The 24,112-nt window shown below is 42.4% G+C and overlaps 1 protein-coding gene across 1 annotated transcript in view; it reads left to right on the forward strand.

The window, feature by feature from the left end:
* Positions 1–24,112, forward strand: part of MCF2L2 (MCF.2 cell line derived transforming sequence-like 2) — a gene marked incomplete at its 5' end in the record, with an annotated part of 214,247 nt that overhangs the window by 29,051 nt on the left and 161,084 nt on the right. Inside the window, one exon of the mRNA XM_081329835.1 lies at positions 18,876–18,959. Coding sequence (XP_081185961.1) covers positions 18,876–18,959 — 84 coding nt within the window. The remainder of the gene's footprint in view (positions 1–18,875; positions 18,960–24,112) is intronic.

Below are 24,112 nucleotides of genomic sequence, written 5' to 3' on the forward strand. Positions count from 1 at the left end.
TTTCAAATCGTTCGCCATTCCTTAAAATCCATGTAAATAGATACTTCCAGAGGCTCCACCTCCATGAATTCATTCTAAAGCAGGGCGGGAAATTTTTCCACATTCTGTATTTGCTGCAGAGTAGCATTAAAGATGCATGGCTGAAACCATTGTAGTTCTTGCTTCCTTAATCGTGCCCAGCTGAGTGAGATTTTATCTTGGGATCTCTCCAGAAGGATAACTGGCTTCATCTTCTGGATGTAGGCTATGGTCACCAAATGACAAAGAACTCAGTTGATGACAGGACATGTTGCTGAGCTTGCTTCCAACCTCAACAGCAGGCAGATAAATAATACTGTAATATAGACATTACAGCAAACAGGTTATGAATAGTTGACTATCTTTGATACATCTATGAGAAATGTATTCAGATGCATTATATGAAGACCCAGTTTTCTGGGGAAATCTTAGTGCTGTACTGGAAAAGGTTGCAAGGAAGAGAAGGACAATCAGTAGTAAGATAGAGGGACCCAGTTTCAGAAGAAGATCTGAAGGACCAAGTTGGGGACAGACCTTTCATGAAGAAATTCTCTTTATAGTGTGTGGTCTCTAAGAGTCAACACTAACTTGATTTAAGTATACTGTGATGCCTCTTGATCTTGTTTTCTTAGGCAGCTATATTTCCAGATTCTCCGAAATAAATCTATTTCATCTTCTTTTGTTTTGAAAAACCCATAAAACCTTCACAGGACATTTCATATCGTTCTAACGGTCATCCAGGACTTTCTCTTTCATTTTTGTCTAAATAGAAGTTACTTACTCTCTCAATATTTCTTTCATGTCAGTGAACCATCTCAGTGACCCACTTCAATGATGGCTTCAAGCAGGTTCTGCTGAGTCAGCTTAGTCAGTGATCTGCTGGTGACTAACGCAAAATAGGAAGTCATCACTATTTGTGCTACTACTGTACTTCTCTGTGGTAAAATGTTACTATCTTTTTTTAAAAAAAATCATTAGGCACCAGCAGTACAAGTGTCATGGTGCCAACAGATGAAATTATTCAAAAGAACTTCAAGGCATTTTTTTTACGTTAAAGAATCTTTTATTCGAGAAACGAAGTATTGGCACTACATAGTCGAAACCAAAACCTAAATTCCCCTCCCCTGGATACAAAGTAACGAAGCACAATTCCCTCCTCCAATAAACAGTCATAAATCACATTCCCCAATTAGCTGGAAGCGCAGGCTTTCTCCCCAGCTCTCCAGCCCGCCAAAACTCTTATCAACTCTGGGCCCAATGACCTTGGGTTCCCACGGCTGAGTTATTATTGTTATGACTAGCTGGAATCTCATCCACATTCCCCCTCCCAGCATCAACTAACTCTAAAAGCAATAGAGAGAAATGGCTGCATTTCCATCTGTTGTCAAAGCAAGAACATCCAAAGTTAGCAGCATTGACAACAAGGTTTTGTTTGTTTCAGTCCTGTATTTCCCATTGCACTTTTTCAGTCAAGTGGAAAAGACTGTTCTCAACCTTTTATTTCATCTGTAGGTGTTCCTCAGGATTTGATCTTAGGTCCATTGTTGCTTTCTTGTATACTTCATTATTGTTGTTGTTGTTGTTGTTGTTGTTGTGTCCAACTCTTGTTGACTTTGTAGGCAAGTGCTCTCCATGCTACACTGTCAAGCACAGCTTCTTTCAATTGTTGTATGTTTAACTTTGTGTTGTGATTCAGGGTCAGCCTGTGGGTTCGGCAGTTGGGTCGGACGATTCAGAGGAGGAGGAGGGGGGTGTTGGAGAGCCTGCAGAGGACAACCCTGAGGCTTCGCAGAGCCCTCAGCCAGGCCCCTCTCATCTGGTCACTACGCAGACCCAGCTGTGTGAGCCTGACAGCGTGGATGAAGATGACCCACAGCTGGCCCTGTTCAAGGACGCCCGACGCAGGAGGCAGTCAATCAGGAGTAAACAGAGGAAGGCAATGGGGCACCTCGGAAGGAGGCAGAGAGAAGCCACGCCTTGAACTGTTTAAAAGGGGAATGTGTGGGAGGGCTGGTTTGCTGAAGGCAACTGTTTGAATAGCTCCTGTTTCATGGTTCGTGTTTTGGTTTTGCTCTGTTTGCTCTGTTTTGTGTCAATAAATTTGGCAGACTTAGTTCCAGCCTCTTGCCTTTTTGTAAAGGGGTTGTCCCTGCCTTTTCTGCAGGGCCGGTAGTAGGCTGGTACAGAACACTTTGCATCAGATTTGATGTTTATCAAGCCAGCGTGTTCTTTGCTTGCCCCTTCTAATATCATTGCCTTCTCCAATGAATTTGCACCCATGACACAGCCAAAGTAAATCAGATGTAGTCTTATAATTTTAGCTTCTAGTGATGTGTCTGGTTTTGTATGATTTAACACCTCTCTGTTAGTTACTCCGGCTGTTCATGGTACAAGCAATAATTTACGCCAGCACCACAGTTCAAAGGCGTCAGTTTTTCGATCAGCCACTCTTGGTGTCCAACTCTCAAATCCATACATCATGATAGAGAAGACAATTACTCTCATTAGCCTGCTTTTTGCATTTATATCAATGTCTTTGCTTCTCCAGATCGGATATACTTCGTCATCGGATCCTTGGATCTTTTTTTTTCCCATTTTTGCTTTTCAATTTGATTGTCATATTTAATGACATCCAGCTGTTATTCACAATTTCCAACCCAGGTGTGTTTCTTTCCTCTGATCTTGGATTACGCAGCATGTTTTCTCTGGATCAGCCGTCTTAACTGGGATTTCAAGTTGGATGAATTCCCACAACCTTCAACTAAATCTGGACAAGGCCAGACATGTTGTCTTTCATCCAGATTGTTCTTTCTCCTCTTCAGTGCTTTTTTTGTAAAAGAAAAAGGTGCTGGAACTCACACATGTCATACAGCCTGCCTTGCCTACCCTACAAGGTTCCATCCAAAAAAGGTGCTGGAACTCCGTTCTGAGCGTTCTGTGACAAAAAAAGCCCTGGTCCTCTTCTCCTGTTTTATTTATTTATTCCCCAGGACAGCTCTGGGCATACTATAACTTTGGAAGGGGCAAAACTCACTTAACAAATGTCTTGCTTAGCAACAGAAACTTGGGGTTCAGTTGTGGTCGTAAATCAAGGACTATATGTACTGATATTAGTTTATAGAGGATGCTGATTTTTATTGTCTTGCTTGCTCTGCTTTTATATACAACTGCATATCATATGAATATACCACTAATCAATATTATTGCAAGTACATCAAAACAAGTTACATACTCTTTTGGAAACATCTAAATATCAAGAAAAATTGCATGCCGTTTATAAATTCTTCTCTTGCCAGTATGGCTTTGAAAGCCAAAATGCGTAACTATAGATATTTATCCTGTGACTTAACTGGTTGTAAAATTGAATCCCCAATAACTCTTAAAAGAATTAAAATGTAAGGGACTGGTTTGTCCCTTATAAAGTTCAAATATATCCAGTATTCACATAACTTTAAAAAAGCGTATTAGTTTCGTTTTGTTTTTTCTTTTAATTCACAGAAGATAGCCCAATTGAGAAGCAAATAAATTCCATTTAAATCAGAGTACCGGTTTCAGCATTTTAAATTAATCAGAAGTTTAACATAGATTTTGAGCAGTTATTATTAGAATTTTGTATTTTGAACAAGTCTCTATTTTCAAAGAAAGAGAGCATTTCTGTTTAAAAGAAGAAAAACCACAGAATCAATGCATGCACACAAGCCCTGTTCTAACGTTTATTAGGGATTAAACTCCCCTGGAAAAATATGAATAAAAGTTGCTTATGATTGCGTTTGCTGGTAAGTAGTTCCTTCTTGATTTTTCGGTTTGAAAGAAGGGGGAGAAAAAAAAATGCTCACCCAGACAGACACACACGAGAATTGATCCAGACGCTGGAGGATTATAAAGTGGAAAGGTCTAGAAAAAGTGAAGCCATTTTCTTCCCACAAATGCATGAGCTAATCTGAAACCAATTCAACCGCTGGCACAGATAAGTTAATACCAACCTTTTGCTGAGCGGAAGGACAAAAACAAGAAACCCTGAAAAGTTAGACACCTGAGTTTTGTCCTGTAACTTAGCTAGGCTGGGGCATTTTTGAGGGACCAAAGATGGACAAAGGATGCCCTGCCTACTAGGAAAGTTGAAGGTCTCCTTCTTTATAACCGGACAAGCAGACATTGTTGATTTCATGTCTGCCTGCTGATATCAAAACTCTGAGGGGGGAACATGGGTTTGGCCTGATGTTCAATGAAATTTTGCTGTTTCTTCATAATTACTGACCCCTAACTTTCTACCAAGGGACGCGGTGGCTCAGTGGGTTAGGATGCTGAGTTTGTCGATCAGATGGTCGGCAGTTTGGCGGGTCGAATCCCGAGTGCCGCGTAACAGAGTCAGCGCCTGTTATTCGTCCCAGCTTCTGCCAACCTAGCAGTTTGAAAGCACATAAAAGTGCAAGTAGAAAAATAAGGACCACTCCGGTGGGAAGGTAACATCGTTCCGTGCACCTTTGGCGTCTAGTCATGCCGGCCACATGACCACGGAGACGTCCTCGGACAAACGCTGGCTCTTTGGCTTTGAAAGGGAGATGAGCACCGGCCCCTAGAGTTGGGAATGACTAGCACGCATGTGCGGGGGAACCTTTACCTTTACCTTTTTAACTTTCTACCAATTCTTGGACATTTCTACGTTTTTTGGTGAACATCTGGATCTTCATGAGGATCAGGTCTTGCAGATATCCAAGGTTGTGAAGGATGGGGTGGGCTGGCACGAACCCTTGGAAATTCCATAAGGAAGTTAAATTCCAAAGCAAGTGGGTGACATCCCAAGTTAGATATGGGCAACTAATTGCTTCTAATTTTCGCCAACTTTAGCACAAAATCTTAAAAATCCTTCCCTTTAAATGATTCCAGAAGAAGCAGCCGTTATGCAGTTGCCTTGGGACAGCCACAGGATTTTAGACCCAAAGCCTACAAATTTTCCTCTCCAATCATCATATCATCATCATGATGTGAAATGTAACATGGCTGCCCTATAGGTGAATGGAGTCCATCACCAACTGATTAGGGATCTCACCACACAGTGGTGTTACAAATCATACTGGGGATACAATTATCACAGAGATGCAAATCTGTCTCACAAAATACTGCTTTCGCCAACATTTTCTGCATGTTTCATTTATTTACTTTAGGGGTTTTTTTTAATCGCACCCTCGTTATTTTTAGATAACTCAAGGTAGTGAACATAACCAATACTCCTGCCTCCTGTTTTCCCCACACTGATAACTGTGCAAGATGGGTTGGGCTGAGAGAGAGTAACTAGCCCAAAGTCACCCAGCTGGCTTTCATGCCTAAGGCGGAACTAGAACTCACCGTCCCCTAGTGATTGACCCAAAGTCACCCAGCCTGCTTTTATACTTAAGGTGCAACTAAAATTCACAGTCTCTTTGTGATTGGCCCAAAGTCATCCAGCTGGCTTTTATGTCCAAGACAGGATTAGAACTCACCATCTCCTGATTTCTAGCCTGATGTGTTAAACACCGTGGTTTTCTTTAGATTACAATATCTATCACCTTCAGCCACCTTTGACATCACTAGGCTAACTGAGGTTTTGTCAGCCCCAAGGGGTAAAACAGATCAGGAAAACTCCCCAGAACCCCACAGAAAGGCTAAAAGAAATTTTATTGGGATCGGCTATCAAAGCACAATTTTTAAAGTCTGATCACACTATACCTCTTTCTCCTTCTTCTGTGCCATTGAATTAGGGAGACGTCTGCTGATCCACTTCCAAATATTACCTTGTAGTCCTGGACTTAAAAAAAATGTTTAAGCCTCTTTTGTCTAGGTCTGGGGTTGGCAACCAGTGGGAAAGGCAGGGACAGGCACCTTTATGAGCGTGTGTGCACACATGCTAATGTGGCTGCGTGTGTGTGCGAACAGGGCCACAAGTATGTGTGCTCCACAAATAGGGCTGCTAGCATCAGTGTGCGGCTCAGCTACTGCCAGCACAAGGGGGATGAGCATGCGGACACACACACATGCTCTGGCCAGCCACTCACACAGCCCGGTGGCCAAGAGGCCACAGCCCGGTAGTGAGCTGAGGCCCACAGTTGGGGACCTCTGGTCTGGGTCACCGTTCCTTGCATTATCCCCATCAAGATTATCTTCTTAACTCTCTATAGTTTTAGAGTTGTAGCCAACGAAGGTTGATGGCATCTAGCTAATCTTGGAAATCTAAGCAGATTAGAACATGGATTCCTTGATTTTCCCAGGTTTGATCTAGTGCAGGGGTGTCAAACTCCCAGGCCGTGGGCCGGACACGTCATCCGGAAGCCATGCCCACCCCATTGCCGGCAATGGCAAAACTGTCCCGATATGTCATGACGTCATGAGTTTGACATGTCTGATCTAGTGTGACACAGCAGTCCATTTGCTGGCAATTTAAAGTTTGATCAAGACGGAGGAGGAGAAGGAGAAGGAGGATGGGAGACCACCAGAAAAATCCTAGAGAATATAAGGTAGTTCAGGAAGTGAAAACAACCACAATAACAACTAAAGGGAACAAATCAGAAAAGGCAGTTACACACCCCTCCATAAAATTCCTTCGTGCTCAAATCCCAACGATTCACGATCAGTGAAATACCCAAACTTTTCTTGGCATCAAAATGAAAACTCTGTTTCACTTTTTCCTTCTCAGATTTTTTTTTTTACTTCCCAGTCTAGCCCTGCTTTAAACTATTCCAAAATTTCAGTTGGAAGGACTTTTCTCTTTTCTCTCTCTCTGTGGATAGAGGAATTAGGCTCTGTCCTGGGTGGCTGAGTGCATGAGACCCAGATCCAGATTAAACATTACATGCAGAGGATTTACTTTATGATTTAAGCAAAATCCCATCACTGGATTAGCTGATGTCCCTGTATGCAAAGTAGGTCATGTTTCCTTATCACCTTTTTCCACTCCAAGCTCTGTGGAGAAAGTGTCTGTCATAGTTCCGATAGATGAGACCAGTTAAAAGAACTTCAAGGGAGAAAATGGTTCCTCAAAGAACATGTTTATTTGGCTGCAAAATATCAGCACGTACAAAGGTGAACCCAAGACTAAATTCCCCTCCCCCTGGTTACAAAGTTGCAAAGTTATGATTCCCACCCCAATTAGATGTCACACAGATCACATTCACCAATTGTTACTAAATGTGGGCTTTCCTCCCCACCTCCAACCCGACAAAATGTAATCAGCAGTGGCCTTGGTTCCCATACCTAAGAATTGTTTTGGCTAACTTAAAACTACACTTCCCTCCTCCTCCCTTTCCAAGTATGTGGCAACCGAAAAACGAAGTAAAAATGGCTTCTTTTCAATTTGTTGCAGAGTTGACAGTGTCCTTGTAACCCGACTGTCCTCGTTTGCAAAAATAACATCCAGCTTCATCTGGAAGAAGCAGGCAACTCTTTTCCCACAAGCAGGCAATCACCATACTGATTCCTCAGCCTTTGCTGCCAGTCCTGACCTAAGTTCACACAGTGCATTCATCCTGTCTAATATGGAATTGAGTACAGGTAGTCTTGACTTACGACCGAGCAGTGTGGTGGCCTAGTGGTGAAGATTCTCACCTCCCATTTGGGTGGCTGAGAGTTCAAGCCTAAGTAGCGGCAGATGTTTCTCCTAGGGCACCAAGAAAAAAATATTTGCTGCTAACTCCGCATAGGCATCAGGAAGGGCGTCCGGCCAAGAAATGCTGAGCTCCACCCACTCACCCCCACCCCAAATTAAAATGACTAGAAGGTCATAAAAAGAAAAAAAAGGATTTTCACTAATGACCATAATGGAACCTCTCCATCACGGTCCTAAGTTGTGATGGTTTTAAAACGGGTCACCCATGTGATCGACTCAATTTTACGACCTATTTTGCAGCAGTTGTTAAGTAAGTGAAAGGTTCACCATGGGCCAGTTTTGCTGAAAACTGGAAATAAATACCAGCTTTCAGCAAAAATGTCACAAAATGTGGTCACATGATGCAGGAGGCTGCAATTGGCTGTAATTGTAGGCTGGTTGCTGAGCTCCTGAAATGTGGTCATGTGACTATGGGAGCAGCTGTCAAAACTTTGGAATTGGGTTATAAGTACCCCTGGAGCAATTATAAGTCGAGGACTATCTGTAGGCTTCCATTTGCTGTGGGAGTCAAACCAGCATGTTAAGCCAAACTGAGATTTATTTCTTTGGATATAGCATGTTATACAATGGGAGAAATTGTGTTTTGTTAACCTAGGTCCTAGGTGGAAGATGTGTGAATACTGTACGGATGGAAACTAGTCAAGGAGAGAAGCAACCTAGAACTAATGAGAAACTTCCTGACAGAACAATTAACCAGTGGAACAACCTGCCTCCAGAAGTGGTGAAGGCTCCAACACTGGAAGTTTTTAAGAGGAGACTGGCCAGCCATTTGCCTGAAATGGTATAGGGTTTCCTGCCTGAGCAGGGAGTTGGACTAGATGACCTCTAAGGTCCCTTCCAAATTATGATGATGATGATGATGATGATGGATCAAAAAGTCAAAATACATTATACATTACATAGTGTAAAACAGAGGTGGGGCTTCAATCGGCTTCCTTTTTTTGACACACACACACACACACACACACACACACACACACCATCTGTGAATTAGCCAGTCCCTGGGTTGCTAGAATCCTTCTGCCATCTGAGTTCGATATAATTTTATTTTCTTCCAGTAGGGAAAAAATATGTTTAAATGAAAAGCCATCTGGCTAAAAGCAAATTTGGAGCCTCTATAGTGATTTCTATTTTTACAAATGCTTTATGCATTTTTTTGGAAACTCAGAATTCTATGTCAGCAGCCCTGGGGCTTGCTTGGAGGAGGAAGAAGAGAAAGCGAGCTCATCCCTTATTTTATTTTATTTTTTTTAGGTCAAATGGATGTTTGGTGATTAGCTATGCCCATTAAGGCCGCTATTCTGGGAAAGTGCAACCCAGAGAGGCCATTTGTGAAAACACTCACAAGGTAAACACAAGAGGGATAGAATCAAGAACACATGAAGAGTTAGTACCACTTTATAATGCCCTGGTAAGACCATATCACCTCCAGTTTTGGTCACTCACACCACAATATAAAAAAGATGTTAAGACTCTACAAAGAGTTCAGAGAAGAGCAACCAAGGTGATTAGGGGACTGGGGGTCATATGAAGAACAGTTGCAGGAATATGGGTACGAAAAGAAGGACTAGGGGTGACATGATAGCAGTGTTCCAATATCTCAGGGGCTGCCCCAAAGAACGGGGTCAACCTATTCTCTGAAGCACCTGAAGCCAGGACAAGAAGCAACGGATGGAAACTAACCAAGGAGAGAAGCAACCTAGAAATAAGGAGAAATTTCATAACAGTGAGAACAATTAATCAGTGGAACGACTTGCCTCCAGACGTTGTGGGTGCTCCAACACTCTTAAGTTTTTAAGAAGAGATTGGACAACCATTTGTCTGAAATGGTACAAGGTTTTCCAGCTTGATCAGGGAGTTGGATTAAAAACCTCAAAGGTCCCTTCCAACTCTTATTATTCTGTTATTCTGGTGCTCTCAAACCTCCAGTGGGCCTCAAATGGTTAGTATCTTTGGTTTAACTCTTCTGCAGTGTATTGCTGAGTGCAAAATGGTGTGCATGTTGGAATGTGTAACAGAGTAGGATCATTACTAGAAAAATGCCTGAGTCTAGGACAGAGGGAAAAATGTAAAGGAGATCCGGAGTGATTCTGCCTTAATTAGGCTAGGTGTAAGCTGATCTTCATGGGAAAAAGTCTATCTACAAGTAGGTAGTTCCTAAGAATCAACAATGACTCAATAGCTGTCTGGGGAATTCTGGGAGTTGAAGTCCACAGTTGCCAAGGTTGGGTACCCCTGATTTAAATCATCTGTTATTTTCCTCTACTAGCAATAAACATCTTCCCAGAAATGCAAAGAGTCCTTGGCAATCTGAAACCTGTAAAACTTTTGGTGACATGCTTTGGTTTGTGGCTTCTTTCTATAACTGTGAAAAGTTGGGGGAGAAACATGAAGCAGGCCTAGGGGGTCCTGAATGGGATGACAGATTCACATGAGAATTTCTATGCTACTGTGACAACAGTTGTCAAAAGACCAGGATCATTAAATGATTCAGGTGCAGAAGACCAAGTCAGGATGGGGAGAAAGCTGACAGTTTATGGGGTTACTGGGTGGGTATAAGGTTTCTTGCCTTGCGCAGGGGGTTGGACTAGAAGAGCCCCGAGGTCCCTTCCAGCCCTATGATTCTATACAGGTAGTCCTCGACTTACAACAGTTCATTTAGTAACTATTCAAAGTTACAACGGCACTGAAAAAGTGACTTATGAGCATTTTTCACACTTATGACCGTTGTAGCATCCCCATAGTCATGTGTTCTATCTTTGGATGCTTGACAATTGGTTCATATTTATGACGGCCGCAGTGTCCTGGGGTCATGAGATCCCCTTTTGTAACCTTCTGACAAGCAAAGTCAACAGGGAAGGCAGATTTAGTTAACAAGTGCGTTACTAACTTAACAACTGCAGTGATTCACTTAACAAATGTGGCGAGAAAAGTCGTAAAATGGAGCCAAACTCACTTGACAGATTTCTCACTTAGCAACATAAATGTTGGGCTTCGTTGTGGCTGTAAGATGAGGACTACCTGTATTTTATGATGCGCAGCTTCCACAACTTGCATTGCAACTGCAGTACCTCCAAGTGCCAGAATTGCTGGATTAAATTTATTTATTTATTTATTTATTTTATTTTAATTCCATTTATATCCCGCCCTTCTCCGAAGACTCAGGGCGGCTTACAAGCTTAGCAGTAGCCTTCATTCTATGTATATGCCTGCTTATTAGGGCTTTCACACACACCCCAAGCGGCATTATTACAAAGTCAGCTTAATTGCCCCCAACAATCTGGGTCCTCATTTTACCTACCTCGGAAGGATGGAAGGCTGAGTCAACCTTGAGCCTGGTGGGACTCGAACCTGCACTAATTGCAGGCAGCTGGTGTTACTTAAGGAGGCATTAGCCCACTGCTCCACCTAGCTCCGAGGAAATGGCCTGAATTTATGTTTCAGGTTACAGGGCAGATGCATAATTTAATTTATTTGTTTGCGGTCACAGACCAAAGTACAAATACCACAAAAGAAAAACATAGAAAAAGTAAAATCATAGACAATTGGACACCAGAAGCCTTGGCTGAGAGGAATTACAACATTCCCCTCTAATAGTTACAGCTCTTAGAAAAAATTTAGAGACCTGAGAAGTAATATATGAGGAGCCATCCCCTAAACAATATAAGACCAAATTACTAGCATTGGGACCAGAAGGGTCTATTTTAAGGAGAGACAGTAATTTAGTTCTGCCTGCGTTATACATAGGGCAGTATAAAAAGACATGCTCCACAGTTTCAACCTCAGCCCTATCACAGGGGCATAATCGCTCGCTAATCGGGAGCCTCTTAAATCGCCCGTCGAGTAGTGCTGAGGGCAAGACATTGAAATGGGCTAGAGAAAAGACTCTCCTATACTTGGGGATAGTTAGAGTATAGAAGTATGAAGCCATCCTCAGTCCATAATTGCTAAGCACATTGATTTGTGCTTCTTAGATTGTAAGCCGCCCTGAGTCTTCGGAGAAGGGTGGGATATAAATGGGATTTAAATAAATAAATAAATAAATAAATAAATAAATAAATAAATAAATAAATAAATAAATAAATAAATATTAGATTGGCTGAAGATCCGAGGGGGAGCAGGTTTTGTTAGCTCTGGCTCTTAAATATTGCAAATCTATGTCTGCCCAGCCGTTGGACTACCCTAGATTGGGCATCCTTAAGGCCATAATCTCCCAAGGCATCACCCGAAAAACCTAGCAGGTGGAGTTTCTTCCTCAGCTCCCTCTCCCAACAAGAAGTATGAAGGTCAGCAAACACCAGGGACAGGTAGCTACCAGGGACTGCAGAGAAGAGCACCCGAAACCACCAGGCAGATGCATAAATTCAGCTTGAGTCAATTCACGATTGGTGGACAATTTGGTCAATGGTGGACGCAAGGGAGAGGTTTAGAGGTCAGGTTAAACAATTGGCACTTTCTCAGGTTCCCAAGCAGACATTCAAAGCTTCACCCTCTTCACTGAGAGATTAGAAATAAGAGTTGTAAATTCAGGGCAACTTTGCCATCTTTAAATGAAAAACCAACCAGATACACACAATATAGAAAACTGTAGATCTGGAGTTACAGGAAGACAGTTGCTGTGTTTATATAGCACGCTTCCACCAAGGAAATAAATCTTAGGATGGCTGTTATCAGTCATAAATTATCCAGGCATATTTTAGCACAATGCTGCCTATTGCCTGACTCTGCTCAGAATCATCTAAAGGAGTATTTGTCAATCTTGCAATGCTGGCTGGGGAATTCTGGGAGCTGAAGTCCAGATACCTTACAGTTGCTATGGTTGAGAAACACTGATCTAAAAGAACCAGAGCTGTGCAAATTGAATATTGTAATAGCAATAGAAATAGCATTTAGATTTATGTATCATTCCACAGGGCTTTACAGGACTCTCTGGGTAATATACAGAGTCAGCATATTTGCCCCCAATAATCTGGGTCCTCATTTTACCGCCCTCGGAAGGATGGAAGGCTGAGTCAACCTTGAGCTAGCCAAGATCGAACCCCTGGCAGTGGGCAGAGTTAACCTGCAATACTACATTCTAACCACTGCACCATCATGGCTCTTTATAATGTGCAGCTTATAATACTCATAGGATAAATTTATTCCAATTGCAGGGTGGGTGCAAAGTTCTTATACTGTAGCATTAAATTATAAATTTAAATCAGTGTTTTTCCATCTTAGCAATATTAAGATGTGCAGACATCAACTCTCAGAAATCACCATCCAGCATGGTGGCTTGGGAATTCTGGGAGTTGTAATCCATGCATTTTATCATTGCTGAAAACTGAATTAAAATATAAATTGTTTTGGTTTTTACTGAGACAACCCATCAGAGCCAGGGTCTGGACCTTGCTCTCTTTCTGCCAAAATAATTAACATTTTTCTATTTTAATTTATTTATTATAATGCAAGACCTTTCCTAATTCTAAGCTGCTTTGCTGATACTGCTGATTACATATTGTGATATTTTTATTATTATTATTATTATTATTATTATTATTATTATTATTATTATTATTATTATTATTATTATTATTATTATTATAGATTTTTCTTTTTATAAGTTCTTTCACTGGATATAGTTGCATCGGCAGAAAACTGACCCCGGTTTACATCTCTGTCCGATTTTGCTGCAGATTTTTCTGAAACCCAAGAATAAGGAAATAACTTCCTTACTAATAAAAGAAGATATTATAAATGCAGGCGTGGATGTGCTATTTTTAAAGGAATGCACTGAAGCGTAAAAATTGGGCCATCTTACACGGTTCTTTTCTCTAGCTTCCCGGAGTTTTCCATTAATTTCAGAATATATTATGATAATCCAGCTGGTGGAAGACAGCAGCTATGTTAAATGACCCAGATTTTTTTTTTGCTGGAGTCATAGGGTGAGTGGAATAGTAGGACAGTTCGGAGAAAAAGTGTTGGAAGGGAAAATTATTGCTTTAAATATGCAGTGAAGCTTACAAACATTTCCTTTACCTATCAAGCAAGTGACAATTGCGTAGACAACGCTTGCTCTGACATTTTTTTAAGCAAAGGTGGGGAAAAATGAACACATCTTGAATGAGCAGCAAAATCTAGAAATTTCATTATGTATTTTTTTTCCTTCCCTTGAATTTTGGGGAGGAACAGGTTGTTTTTTTCTTTTTCTTTTAAACTACATTTACTGTCACACTTTCTCCAGATAGTTATTCAAGCTTAGCAGAATAACAGAACTGGAAGGGACCTTAGAGGTCTTCTAGTTTAACCTCTTGCTCAAGCAGGAAACCCTATGTTATTTCAGACAAATGGTTGTCCAATCTGTTCTTGAAAATTTCCAGTGTTGGAGCAACCATTACTTCTGGAGGCAAGCTGTTCTACTGATTAATTGTTCTCTCAGGAAATTCCTCCTAATTCTAGGTTGCTTCTCTCCTTGATTAGTTTCCATCTTTTGCTTCTTCTCCTGGCTTCAGGCACTTTGGACAATAGATTGAAACCTTCCCCCCTTCTTTATATTGCAACACTGCTATCATGTCATCATCTCTAGTCCTTCTTTTCCTTAAACCAGACATATCTAGTTCCTGCAATCCTCTGTACATTTTCTTGAAGACTTGAAGGCTACCAGACAAGATTACTGTTCTTTGATCAGCTAGATCAGGGGTCTTCAAACTTGGCCCTTTTATGACTTCTGGACTTCCACAATCCCACAATTCCTAGAAAGAGTGCAGAGAAGAGCAGCAAAGATGATTAGGGGACTGGAGGCTAAAACATATGAAGAACGGTTGCAGGAATTGGGTATGTCTAGTTTAATGAAGAGAAAGACTAGGGGTGACATGATAGCAGTGTTCCAATATCTCAGGGGCTGCCCCAAAGAAGAGGGAGTCAAGCTATTCTCCAAAGCACCTGAAGGCAGGACAAGAAGCAACCGATGGAAACTAACCAAGGAGAGAAGCAACCTAGAACTAAGGAGAAATTTTCTGACAGTTAGAACAATTAATCAGTGGAACAACCTGCCTCCAGAACCTGTGAATGGATGTTTTTAAGAAGAGACTGGACAGCCATTTGTCTGAAATGGTATAGGGTTTTCTGCCTGAGCAGTGGGTTGGACTAGATGACCTCAAAGGTACCTTCCAACTTCTTCTTCTTCTTCTTCTTCTTCTTCTTCTTCTTCTTCTTCTTCTTCTTCTTCTTCTTCTTCTTCTTCTTCTTCTTCTTCTTCTTCTTCTTCTTCTTCTTCTTCTTCTTCTTATTATTATTATTATTATTATTATTATTATTATTATTATTATTATTATTATTATTATTAAACTTTTATCCATAAAACATGAAACTCAGTCAACTGAACACTCAAATTGACAGGCTGATGGTTGACACGGGTTGCTGCCAGCATCCTAGTTATCAACCAAGTATCTCCTTAAAATGTAAGATGTTCCGATTAGCGCACTTTTTTGGAGCTTTGCTGGAGTTATTGCAGGAAGCTGCAATTTCTTGATGTATTTTGCAAAGTTTTTGGACATAGTTCCCAGTACCCCAATGACAGTATCACTTTTACACATTTCATCCATAATCGTGCAGTTTCGATGGCCAGGTCGTGGTATTTCATAATTTTCCCCAGTTCTTTTTCTTAGACTCATGATGATGATGATGATGATGATGATGATGATGATGATGATGATGATGATGTAAGTCCTCGGACATCTTTTTACAACCTTTTTGTGGCAGTCATTGTCATGGTTGTGAATTAAAACCTCTTGTTTGCCCTGGGCCATTTTTGCTGTAAACAGAAAGTAAATGCTAGCAAAAACATCATAAAACACAGCCGTGACACTGTAGGACTCTGCAAATGGCCATAATTCTGGGTCAGCTGCCTGAGATGTGGTCATGTGACTTAGGGGGGCATAGCCATCGAAACTTGATCATAAGTACCTTTGGCAAGAGGTCTATTGTAACCTCAAATGAGATTATTAAATGAGCAATAAATCAAGGACTACAGTTGTACGTCAAGGACTAGCTTGAGCCCTGAGCCATGCTGGTGCAGTGGTTAGAATGCAGTATTGCAGGCTAACTGACTGCTAACTGCCAGGAGTTCAATCCCCACTGGCTCAAGGTTGACTCAGCCTTCCATCCTTTCGAGGTCGGTAAAATGAGGACCAGATTGTAAACTGCTGAAGGCTGTAAAGCTCTACAAAGGGGTATATAAGTCTAAATGCTACCCCAAATGATTGAGAACCTATCCTTTGAGGGAGGTTGTTAACCGTGATGCATTGTTATTGCAGCAGACCTGTCTCCTCTCTGCCTCTTTGCAATGAGCTTTATCATGCTGTAGAGCAGAGCTTCTCAATTTCAGCAAATTTAGGATGTGAGGACTTCAACTCCCAGAATTCTCTAGGCAGTTTGAGAAACACTGCTGGCGAGGAACCTGGAGATAATCTTGGAGAAGATATGCAGAGGCCCTCAGCAAAACGTGAGCTCAGTCTGGGAAAACCAGACATTGTGAGAAAGAAATTCAAGATTTCCCCACCTTGACTGACTTTGGTATAAGATGGAGCAAAGGGAAATTGCCTAATTAGATTGTTATTATAGCCTCCGTTTATTAAGTAGAGCTCCGTTTTTGCTTGTGGTGTCCATTTTCTGATCAGACCTCCTTTGAAGGGCTGATAGATGCTTTTCCAAATAATGAGAAAAAGCATTGTAAGTTCCAGTTGCCCTAGGACAGGGCTAGGCAACCTCGGCTCTTTTATGACTCATGGACTTCAACTCCCAGAATTCCTGAGTCAGCATAGCTGAGTCAGCATAGCATAGCTGACTCAGGAATTCTGGGAGTTGAAGTCCACGAGTCATAAAAGAGCCGAGGTTGCCTAGCCCTGCCCTAGGATGACTCAAAAGAAATTTGGCAGCCCACCTTTGCTTTAAAGCAAGCAGGGATTCTTTACATCATGTAGTGTACAATTCAGAACAGACATCAAGAGATTTTGTGAGGTGGGTGGGTTTGTCACCAGACAATAATGACTCGAGGGAATGTGCTGACTAGGAAGAAACCACCACAAGGCAAGAAAGACAAAATTATCCTATCCCTGTCTAAGGATAAAATTCAGGGTTTCTGATGTGGTATTCATACAAAAAAAAAGTTGGCAAGGAAGCAGAGAAAGAGAGAGAAACATGTATAGTTACTTTTTCTCTCGCTCATCATGCTAAGAGTCAAAATGGAGTGTAGGCAGCTCCCCCCCCGGGCTTCCCTGTACACATATGTATACACAGGTGGTCCTCGACTTATGACAATTGAGCCCAACATTTCTGCTGCTAAGTGAGACAGTTGTTAAATGTGTTTTGCCCATCTTACGTCTTCCCTCAGTTGTTCAGTGAATCACTTTAGTAACATGGCTAAGTGAATCTGACTTCCATATTGACTTTGCTTGTCAGAAGGTCGCAAAAGGTGATCATATGACCCCAGGACACTGCCACCTTCATAAATATGTGTCAGTTGCCAAGCACCTGAATTTTGATCATGTGACCGTATGGGGGGGAGTTCTGGACAACTTGCCGCAGCCATCTAACCGCAACCATCTTGCCGCAGTCAACTTTCCATGGCCATCTCACCACAGCCAAATTGCCATGGGGCAACTCGCTGCCAGACAATCCGTGTGGGATAGCTCAACACGATGAATGTTATCTGCCATTGTTTTTTCATACATTATTTCCATTTGTGCCAATGGAAATAATGTTGAAGAAACAGCGGCAAATAACATTTATCGCACTGAGTTATCCCGCGTGGACTTATCCCATGGTGAGTTGGCCGTGGAGAGTTTGTCCTGTGGAGAGTTGGCTGTGGTGAGATAGCCGTGGTGACATGGCCACGGTGAGTTGTCCCATTCCACCGTGAGGCTATGTCCTAGATCTACCCATGGACCCCTCCTTGGCCACGAGTTCAGCGGAGGGTGACTTTGAGTCAGCACAGGAAAGCACAAAGCATAGTCTTGGTCAGGATCAGGGCTCGGAGAATGCTAGCCTGATGGAGAAGCCTCAGCTGCAGCAAGTTGGCCAGGAGGCTCCAGCCAAGGACTGGGAGCAGCTGCCACCCATTAGCAGTGAGGAAGTGGGAGTCCACACCTCCTCCTGTTCCAAGGACACATAGAGCAAAGAGGAGACAGGCACAATGCCGGTCAGCGAGATTACTCGTAAGGAGGCAACCTCGCCTCTCATGGAGGGCTGCATCAGCATTACCTACTTAATCCCTGAGGAATTGAGTTTTGCTGGAACAACATGCCCAGTTCTGTGCCTTGTGTGCTCATGTCGTGTATCCTGACCTGTTTGACTTGTGGATTGCTTTCCTGGATTTTGTGTGTGCCCATTGGACTCTGTTACCCAGTGACCCTTGCCGTACTGAGCTCAGAATCCAGACCTGTGCAAGAGGTGCTTTCTGATGACCTGTCTGGGTGTGTGTGTGTGTGTTGAATAAACACCTGTAGAGCTTTTGCTGTATGTGTGTATGTGTGGGGGCAGCAGGGCAACCCAGGCTGCTGCAACGGTCATAAGTGTGATAAATGGTCATAAGTCACTTTTTTCAGGGCTTTTGTAATTTCAAATGGTCACTAAACAAAAAGTTATAAGTCAAGGACTACTTGTATCTATTTGTGCACATTTTCACTGCAGAACATCTATGGGTGGGGAGAATTGAGTTTTGCCATGCCCTGAAATCTTATGTCCTTTGGAGCAGGAATTAAGGAGTAATGCATTAAATGCCCAATAAAAGCATAATCACAATATTTTCATACATTTCTGGGAAAAAATAGCACATCTGTTGCCTGGATGGGGTCCAGCACACGATTGCTCAACACAGGCGAGGCTGTTTCACAGAACTGGGATAACACTTGCTTTATCTTATAAGAAAGAGCCACAAGTTGTTTTGTGCCGGAAGGCCACCCGGCCAACACCCTGAAGTTTGATTTATGATTTGTTCTGCACAACTGCAAAGGCAACACACTGGAAAAATGAAAGTAAAGATGCTGCTTCTTCATCAACAAGATTTTGCATGCAAGGGTCGGGTGGGGGATGGAGGGGGCTGGAACTCAAGTGACAAAAGCCAGAGGTGAAAACATGGCCCAAACTGTCAACAAACCAGGAATTCACATCTGAGTATCTGCCTTGTATGGCTGGGTTATGGCGTAATTCCTCCTTCTGTCTCTCTTCCCTTCTTGTACAGATGAAATAATGCAACAGGAGATCAGGCCTGTCACGGCGGTGGAGATCATTGAACAACTGCACCGACAGTTTGCCATTTTGTCAGGTAAGATCAAGGCTTCAGTGGCCTTGATATTTCCCATCTTTTTCTTGGCAGTGAAAACGATCAGTGGAATGACTTGCCTCCAGAAGTTGTGGGTACTCCAACACTGGTTGTCCCAAAGGTGCTTTTTCAAGAGGCAACTGGACTTTCTTGTTTTTCTTTGAAGACATTTTGCTTCTCATCCAAGAAGCTTCTTCAGCTCTGACTGGATGGTGGGGGAATGGAAGGATTTATACTCCTTGCAGACAGCTGGTCATTTGCATTCTTTGAGAGAGTCGTTGAGGGCACCTGGAGGTTTATCTGTGCCCTCAGGGTCACCTGAGCAGTGCAAATGGGTGTGTCCCTTCACTGTTGAAGACAGGCACAGGCTGTTGGGGATGAGTCTGTGTTGTCTGCATCTCAAACTGAAGCGCAAATGGTTCCTGTAGTCTGCAACATTTTCTGGAAATCCATTCATGTTCCCACACCATTCGAAGGGCATTCATCCCAAACTGCATAGCTAAATGTCTATGGACTGAGAATCTCCATAGACATCCAACACTGGGAGTTTTTAAGAAGAGACTGGGCGACCATTTGTCTGAAAGCAGAGGTTTGGACTAGAAGACCTCCAAGGTCCCTTCCAACTTCTGTTATGCCCTTTTTTCAAGCGATGGGGTGTCTCTCCAGATTTCCCTCTCCATCCTGAACAAATCCCATGAACAGTAATTGCCGTGTGCTTTTGACAGATAAACACATCCACATTTCCCAGTAAAATGTTTGAAGAGATTCTTCTGCCCCTAAGTGTGGAGGCATCTCTTTGAAAGCTGTTCAGATGGAGCTTGGACAGCGTGGACCATTGTCACTTTGAGACAATCTGACCTCTGACTCGTCATGCAGGACCACAGAATGTACAGGGTGTGCATTCCCACAGCCCATTCAATTCACACAACTTACTTAGTTATAATCATCATAATAATAAAGTTGGAAGGGACCTTGGAGGTCATCTAGTCCAACCCTCTGCTCAGGCAGGAAACCCTATACCATTTCAGGCAAATGGCTGTCCAGTCTCTTCTTAAAAACCTCCAGTGTTGGAGCATTCACCGCTTCTGGAGGCAGGTTGTTCCACTGGTTAATTGTTCTAACTGTCAGGAAGTTTCTCCTTAGTTTTAGATTGCTTCTCTCCTTGATTAGTTAGCTGTTCGGATTTGCTCAACACATTAAATAATAAACTAATCAAACAGGTCAAAGTGAGATCCAGCCTGGAAATAAGAAAATAAGGAAGACTTTCCTGACCGTGAGAACAATTAACCCAGAGGTCTTCAAACTTGGCCCTTTTATGAATTGTGGACTTCAACTCCCAGAATTCCTCAGCCAGCATGTCTGACTGAGGAATTCTGGGAGTTGAAGTCCACAAGTCATAAAAGGGCCAAGTTTGAAGACCCCTAAATTAACCAGTAGAACAGCTTGCCTTCATAAATTGGAGGGTTTTGTTTTTTTTTAAAAAAAAAGGTTTGGTCAACCATTTGTCCATGGTATAAGGACTAAGAGGGGTTGGACTAGAAGACCTCCAAGGTTCTATGATTCTAAGTGAGGTTTATGCAACTTAGTTGAGTATGTTGTGTGAACATATCGCATCCTCTAGGTCTGTGTGGTGTAAACACAGCTCATGTGCATAGACAGCCTTTGGATTTGTGCGCAGACTTTTTTTACATTTCAATATCATTAGAAGTGTAACTGCATGATCCCCTTTCAGAAAAGCAGCATCGTATTATATCCTCTGGATAAATGATTTGTGTGTGTGTAGGAGGATGTCGTTGTATTGTTTTAATGAGAAGGGTGAGAAATAAGAAGGGTAAGAAATTCAGTTTGCCTAACCCAGGGGTAGGCAACCTCGGCTCTTTTATGACTCATGGACTTCAACTCCCAGAATTCCTGAGTCAGCATAGCTGACTCAGCATTCCTGACTCAGGAATTCTGGGAGTTGAAGTCCATGAGTCATAAAAGAGCCGAGGTTGCCTACCCCTGGCCTAACCAGTAGCATCTGCAGGGGAGCAGAATGACAAAAGCAGCATCATGCTGTTGTGACAAAAACTCTGCCTGATTTGTAAATGCATTGTGACATGGGACAGAGTTTGCAATTTTAAAATATCCAAGTATGTAGGCTGAGCAAGCACAAAGCAAGACAGAATACAAAGAGAGAGTATTTGACCAAAAGCTGCATTCTGGCTTCCAAAACCAGCTATATCACTGCAGTCCTTTCTTATCAACTTTCAGAAGCCAATTGCTCCTTTCTTTCCTTCCTTCCTTCCTTCCTTCCTTCCTTCCTTCCTTCCTTCCTTCCCTCCCTCCCTCCCTCCCTCCCTCCCTCCCTCCTTCCTTCCTTCCCTCCCTCCCTCCCTCCCTCCCTCCCTCCCTCCCTCCCTCCCTCCCTCCTTCCTTCCTTCCTTCCTTCCTTCCTTCCTTCCTTCCTTCCTTCCTTCCTTCCTTCCTTCCTGGTGCAGATCCAGAAATGCAAGATAGTTCCTTTTAATTCCCATCTAAATAGGGAAAGCATTAACACTTCTCCCAAAAGCTCTGATCAGCCATCTTATACATACATCATACATACATATTTGATTTTTATCTATGTTACTTTATAAGTAACTCAAGGCAGCAAATATACACACTCCTTCGTCCTCCTGTTTTCCCCACCACCACAACAACCCTTTGAGCTGAGAGTGAGCGACTGGCCGAAAGTCAACCAGCCAGCTTTCATGTCAAAGGCAGGAATAGAACTCAACAGTCTCCTGGTGATTGGTCCAAAGTCAAACAGCTGATTTCCATGCCTAAAGCAGGACTTGAACTCACAACCTCCTAGTCATTGGCCCAAAGTCACACAGTCAGCTTTCATGCCTAAGACGGAAATGGAACTCACAGTCTCTTGGTTTCTAGGCCAGCAATGTAACCACTACACCAAACTGGCTCTACATATGCAATTAAATATCACAATAGTCAAAATCTAGAAAGTAGTCTCGTGTGAGAGTTAATTCCTCTTTACCAATAAAGATTGTTGCCAGATTTTTTTTTGAAGGGGGTGGTGGAGAATGTTTGGCTTTAACAGCAAACGTATCATGTACACCAAGGGTCTTCAAACTTGGCCCTTTTATGACGTGAGCTTCAACTCCCAGAATTCATCAGCCAACATGGGGGAACTATGGCTCCTTCATGACTTGTGGACTTCAACTCCCAGAATTCCTCAGCCAACATGGGGGAACTATGGCTCCTCCATGACTTGTGGACTTCAACTCCCAGAATTCCTCAGCCAGGCACGCTGGCTGAGGAATTCTGGGAGTTGAAGTCCACAAGTCATAAAAGGGCCAGGTTTGAAGACCCCTGATGTAGACATTTAGCCGGCAAAGTTTTTTTCTCAAGCACATGAGAGTTAAAATTGAAGAATCTAAGCTATTTTCCGCAACAGAGATTGGTTACTAACTGGTGTTGGGATTCAAATATGTGAACAATCGGTTCTTTGTGTGGATGCTGCTTCCAGAAGTCCATTCTGGGCCTGGGCAACAAAAAATTACCGGTTCTGCCTAAGTGATGCAAACCGGCTGAATCCCACCACTGTTACTAACTCCTTAGAGGGCTAACTAACAAGAATGGAGGGAAAACCTTGGTTATTTTAATATACATATTTCTGGAGACTCATGAGTCTTATGTCTGTTACTCATTTTGTTTGATAATCTCTCTCTTTTGGGGGTCTAGCAGATAGAACCACCAATTTAAGGACACGCTATATGGCTAATAAAAATGCAGTGGATTCAAAGGTTTTTCTCCCTAAACTCAAGGCTGCTTTTCCAAAAATGGCACTGATTTTGCAAATCCACTTTAATAAATCCATGGGAATTAGCATGTCACACATTCTGCTAACCATCTTCTGTTAATGGAAATGAGTCTTTTTTTTTAACGAAAGTGAAATTGAAGCTTTTATGGCATCCATTAAACAGATGTACATCATTGCAGTTTTCCGATAACGGAGAACTCTGCTGGGATTTGCATAAGCCCAACCCCTTACACCCTGCAGCCAATCTCACTATATTAATTTTCTTGGAATCATTATACACAGTCCTCACTTAATGAACAGTGAATTAGTGATAGTTTGGAGTTATGAAGGACCCCCCCAAATACTTGTGATGGCTGCAATACTCCCCTTCCACCCCCCGCGCGCGCTTTTTAGGTGCTTTGCTATCACCTTGCCTTTACCCCCTACTTGCAGTATTCATTAGTCACACAACTGTGATTCACTGTTTGTAATGGTTTTTTGGCCAGTTTCCACCAAAACAAACCCCCCATAGGAATACATGGATTCTCTTAATGACCATGATGTTTGCTTAACGATTGGTGTGTTCACTTAACAACCATGGCCTTTGCTTAATAACCACTGCAAGAAAAGTTGTAAAATTGAGTCCAGTCACATGAGAGCCTTGATTTATGTCCATCATGACTTACGACAGAAATTCCAGGCTCTGTTATGGTTATAAGTTGAGAACTACCTATATTGGATGCCTCTTCCTCTTGTTAACTGAAATAGATATCAAATACCTGGAGAACCTGTTTATTTGATGAATAAAATATATGCTTAGATACCTCGAGTCAAGCTAGTAATTACATGGACTAGCTCAGGGCTAGGCAACCTTGGCTCTTTTATGACTCGTGGACTTCAACTCCCAGAATTCCTGAGCCAGCATGGCTGGCTCAGGAATTCTGGGAGTTGAAGTCCACGAGTCATAAAAGAGCCAAGGTTGCCTACCCCTGGACTAGCTCATGCTGTTTTCTTGGTAATAATAGGTAAGGCCACACCTGGCATACTGCATCCAGTTTTGGTCACCACGATGTAAAAAAAGATGTTGAGAATCTAGATAGAGTACAGAGAAGAGCAACAAAGATGATCAGGGGACTGGAGGCTAAAACATATAAGGGACGGTTGCTGGAATTGGGTATGTCTAGTCCAGGGGTAGGCATCCTTGGCGCTTTTATGGCTCATGGACTTCAGCTCCCAGAACTCCTGAGCCATAGCTGGCTCAGAAATTCTGGGAGTTGAAGTCCATGAGTCATAAAAGCGCCAAGGTTGCCTACCCCTGGACTAGTCTAATGAAGAGAAGGATGAGGGGTGACATGATAGTGTTCCAGTATCTCAG

Source organism: Vipera berus, assembly GCF_964194415.1.
Source record: "Vipera berus genome assembly, chromosome: 5".
In the NCBI taxonomy this organism is placed as follows: Eukaryota; Metazoa; Chordata; class Lepidosauria; order Squamata; family Viperidae; genus Vipera; species Vipera berus.